This window comes from Bombina bombina, chromosome 7 (genome assembly GCF_027579735.1).
Source record: "Bombina bombina isolate aBomBom1 chromosome 7, aBomBom1.pri, whole genome shotgun sequence".
In the NCBI taxonomy this organism is placed as follows: Eukaryota; Metazoa; Chordata; class Amphibia; order Anura; family Bombinatoridae; genus Bombina; species Bombina bombina.
In genome coordinates this window covers 486,586,005-486,589,744 of record NC_069505.1, presented here as the reverse complement: position 1 = coordinate 486,589,744, position 3,740 = coordinate 486,586,005, and the positions used below count along the sequence as shown (strand labels likewise).

Here is a 3,740-nt window from a genome sequence, read left to right as displayed (position 1 = left end):
CTTAATTGCGTTTCAAGGTCAAATAGCCTAAAACTTCTTTCATATATCTGATTTGTCGCAGTTTCTTTTCGCTCTTTGGTCACTTTGGCTGTCAATATTACACACCGCTTTTACTTATTGGTCACGCTTTTAGTCTCGCTCTATGTTTTGATTGGATAATGCGGCAGCTCTATGACCTGTAGTTTCTGATTATTATATTGCCAGTATTGGCATTGAAGACTATTGGTTAGTCGTTACACCTTATCTTTTCTTATTGGTTATTATTTCAACGATCTTGCCGCCCCTTCCCGTGATTGGGTAAATATTAAAAATATTTCCGCGCAGCTTTTACGAATGAACATTATTCGATAAATGCTGCTCTGCAATTGAGTATTCTAACTATCAGTCTATGTCTTTCTTAATTTGATTGGTCAATACCTCTGCTGTTACTTAGCTAGTGTCTCCGCCCTCCATTTGATTGGATGCCGGTGTTACGGCTATGCTGTACTAGCAAGATGGCTGCGCGCTTGTTGCTGAGACGTCTGTGTGCTAGTGGCCGGCGGTATCTTAGTTCTGGCGGCACAGACTCTCCGTGCAGTCGGTTGTATGAGCATGTGAGACAGGGCTACAGCGAGAGACCGCGGCTGGACATCCAGAGCATGAGGCAGGAAGCGGAAAACTTGAAAATACACGATGGAGACATGAGGAGAGGTGGACGAGGGCTTCTAGCTGTGGTATGGGGAGACAGGGAGAGAGCAAATGAGGGGAGGTGGGTGATAGCTGAGGTCTGTGGTGAGGTTGAGGAGAAAAGATACTTAGAGCCAAGCTCTAAGGTAAAGGGGCAGACTTGAGACTGGTGAGAGCAGCTGATAGGTGAGATCCATGGTGTCAGGGATAAGTAGAAGCAGCGAGGAGGTCAGATGAGACATGTGTGAGAGCTGAGGCCTAAGGGGAGGGGGCAGAGTAGAAGAGATTGGTGAGAGCTGAGGACCACTTTGAGGGAGGGGGGTGGGCTGAGTAGAAGAGATTGGTGAGAGCTGAGGACCACTTTGAGGGAGGGGGTGGGCTGAGTAGAAGAGATTGGTGAGAGCTGAGGACCACTTTGAGGGAGGGGGGTGGGCTGAGTAGAAGAGATTGGTGAGAGCTGAGGACCACTGTGAGGGGGGGGGGTGGGGCTGAGTAGAAGAGATTGGTGAGAGCTGAGGACCACTGTGAGGGGGGGCTGAGTAGAAGAGATTGGTGAGAGCTGAGGACCACTGTGGTGGGGGGGCTGAGTAGAAGAGATTGGTGAGAGCTGAGGACCACTGTGGTGGGGGGCTGAGTAGAAGAGATTGGTGAGAGCTGAGGACCACTGTGGTGGGGGGCTGAGTAGAAGAGATTGGTGAGAGCTGAGGACCACTGTGGTGGGGGGCTGAGTAGAAGAGATTGGTGAGAGCTAAGGACCACTGTGAGGGAGGGGGGCTGAGTAGAAGAGATTAGTGGGAGATGAGGACCACTGTGAGGGAGGGGGGCTGAGTAGAAGAGATTGGTGAGAGCTGAGGACCACTGTGAGGGAGTGGGGCTGAGTAGAAGAGATTGGTGAGAGCAGAGGACCACTGTGAGGGAGGGGAGGGGGGGCTGAGTAGAAGAGATTGGTGAGAGCGGAGGACCACTGTGAGGGAGGGGAGGGGGGGCTGAGTAGAAGAGATTGGTGAGAGCGGAGGACCACTGTGAGGGAGGGGGGGGCTGAGAAGAAGAGATTGGTGAGAGCGGAGGACCACTGTGAGGGGGGGGGGCTGAGTAGAAGAGATTGGTGAGAGCTGAGGACCACTGTGAGTGGGGAGGGGGCAGAGTAGAAGAGATTGGTGAGAGCTGAGGACCACTGTGGGGGGGGGGGGAGTAGATGGATGAGAGTCAAGGTCCACTGTGAGGGGGAAGGGTAGGAGAGGTGAGTGAGAGCTGAGGCCCACTTGAGAGGGAAAGGTGGGCAACAGCTAAGGTCCACTGTGAGGGGGCAGAGGAGAGGTAGGTGAGAGCCGAGGCTCACTGTGAGGGGTAAAGGCAGAGGAGGAGAGGTGGGCGACATCTGAGGTCCACTGTGAGGAGGAGAGAGAGCTGATATCAGTTGTATACCATGTATAGAATGACCGCTGTAGTTTGTAGGACAGGGAAAGAGATGGATGAGATGGGCAGGAGGACAGATGTTACTGCTGTTGTCCATAGATGAGTGCAGGCGGAGAGATGCGAGTGCTGTTGTCCATAGATGAGGAGTGCAGGAGGAGAGATGCGAGTGCTGTTGTCCATAGATGAGGAGTGCAGGAGGAGAGATGTGTGAATGCTGTTGTCCATAGATGAGGAGTGCAGGAGGAGAGATGTGTGACTGCTGGTGTCCATAGATGAGGAGTGCAGGAGGAGAGATGTGTGACTGCTGGTGTCCATAGATGAGGAGTGCAGGAGGAGAGATGTGTGACTGCTGGTGTCCATAGATGAGGAGTGCAGGAGGAGAGATGTGTGACTGCTGGTGTCCATAGATGAGGAGTGCAGGAGGAGAGATGTGTGACTGCTGGTGTCCATAGATGAGGAGTGCAGGAGGAGAGATGTGTGACTGCTGGTGTCCATAGATGAGGAGTGCAGGAGGAGAGATGTGTGACTGCTGGTGTCCATAGATGAGGAGTGCAGGAGGAGAGATGTGTGACTGCTGGTGTCCATAGATGAGGAGTGCAGGAGGAGAGATGTGTGACTGCTGGTGTCCATAGATGAGGAGTGCAGGAGGAGAGATGTGTGACTGCTGGTGTCCATAGATGAGGAGTGCAGGAGGAGAGATGTGTGACTGCTGGTGTCCATAGATGAGGAGTGCAGGAGGAGAGATGTGTGACTGCTGGTGTCCATAGATGAGGAGTGCAGGAGGAGAGATGTGTGACTGCTGGTGTCCATAGATGAGGAGTGCAGGAGGAGAGATGTGTGACTGCTGGTGTCCATAGATGAGGAGTGCAGGAGGAGAGATGTGTGACTGCTGGTGTCCATAGATGAGGAGTGCAGGAGGAGAGATGTGTGACTGCTGGTGTCCATAGATGAGGAGTGCAGGAGGAGAGATGTGTGACTGCTGGTGTCCATAGATGAGGAGTGCAGGAGGAGAGATGTGTGACTGCTGGTGTCCATAGATGAGGAGTGCAGGAGGAGAGATGGGCCACAGTTGCAGTTAGTGGTGAGGTGGGCAAATAGTTGCGGTTCATGGCTGTTAGTATATATGTGCAGTTTGTTAATCGGATATTCATGTGTCAAACAAATTCCACGTATGACCACGGGTAGCAGCGTTCTGCTGTATTCGAAGCCGAGTATATTAAATTGCAAGACACACAGATCTGGATTTGCACAGATATTTCTGTGTCACCTTAACACTAATACACATAGTGCTGAAAATAACCAGAATGCTGCTACTCGCGGCCATAGTTGTAATTGGCTTGAAAATGAATATTCGAACAACACATTTTGCACATATCTAGTAGCTGGGGAGAAGGAAGAAAGATGAGCCAGAACTGTCTAGAGGGAGAGATACAGGTAGCTGGGCACAATAAATGGAATTGGGAGAGGCACAGAAAAGAGGAGATACGATAGACCAGTGGGGGGCGCGAGCAAGAGGGAAAAAAACTAGTTAAAGGGATACAACCCAAATTTTTTCTTTCGTGGCTCAGAGCATGTAATTTTAAGCAACTTTCTAATTTACTCCTATTATCATTTTTTCTTCATTCTCTTGCTATCTTTATTTGAAAAAGACATCCAAG

At 50.9% G+C, this 3,740-nt stretch overlaps 1 protein-coding gene across 1 annotated transcript in view; it reads left to right on the top strand.

The window, feature by feature from the left end:
• Positions 1-458: 458 nt before the first annotated feature.
• LOC128666807 (serine--tRNA ligase, mitochondrial) overlaps positions 459-3,740 on the top strand; it is a 70,753-nt gene continuing 67,471 nt past the window's right edge. The window contains exon 1 of the mRNA XM_053721602.1: positions 459-713. Within this exon, the coding sequence (XP_053577577.1) occupies positions 462-713 (252 nt within the window). The 5' untranslated portion in view covers positions 459-461. The remainder of the gene's footprint in view (positions 714-3,740) is intronic.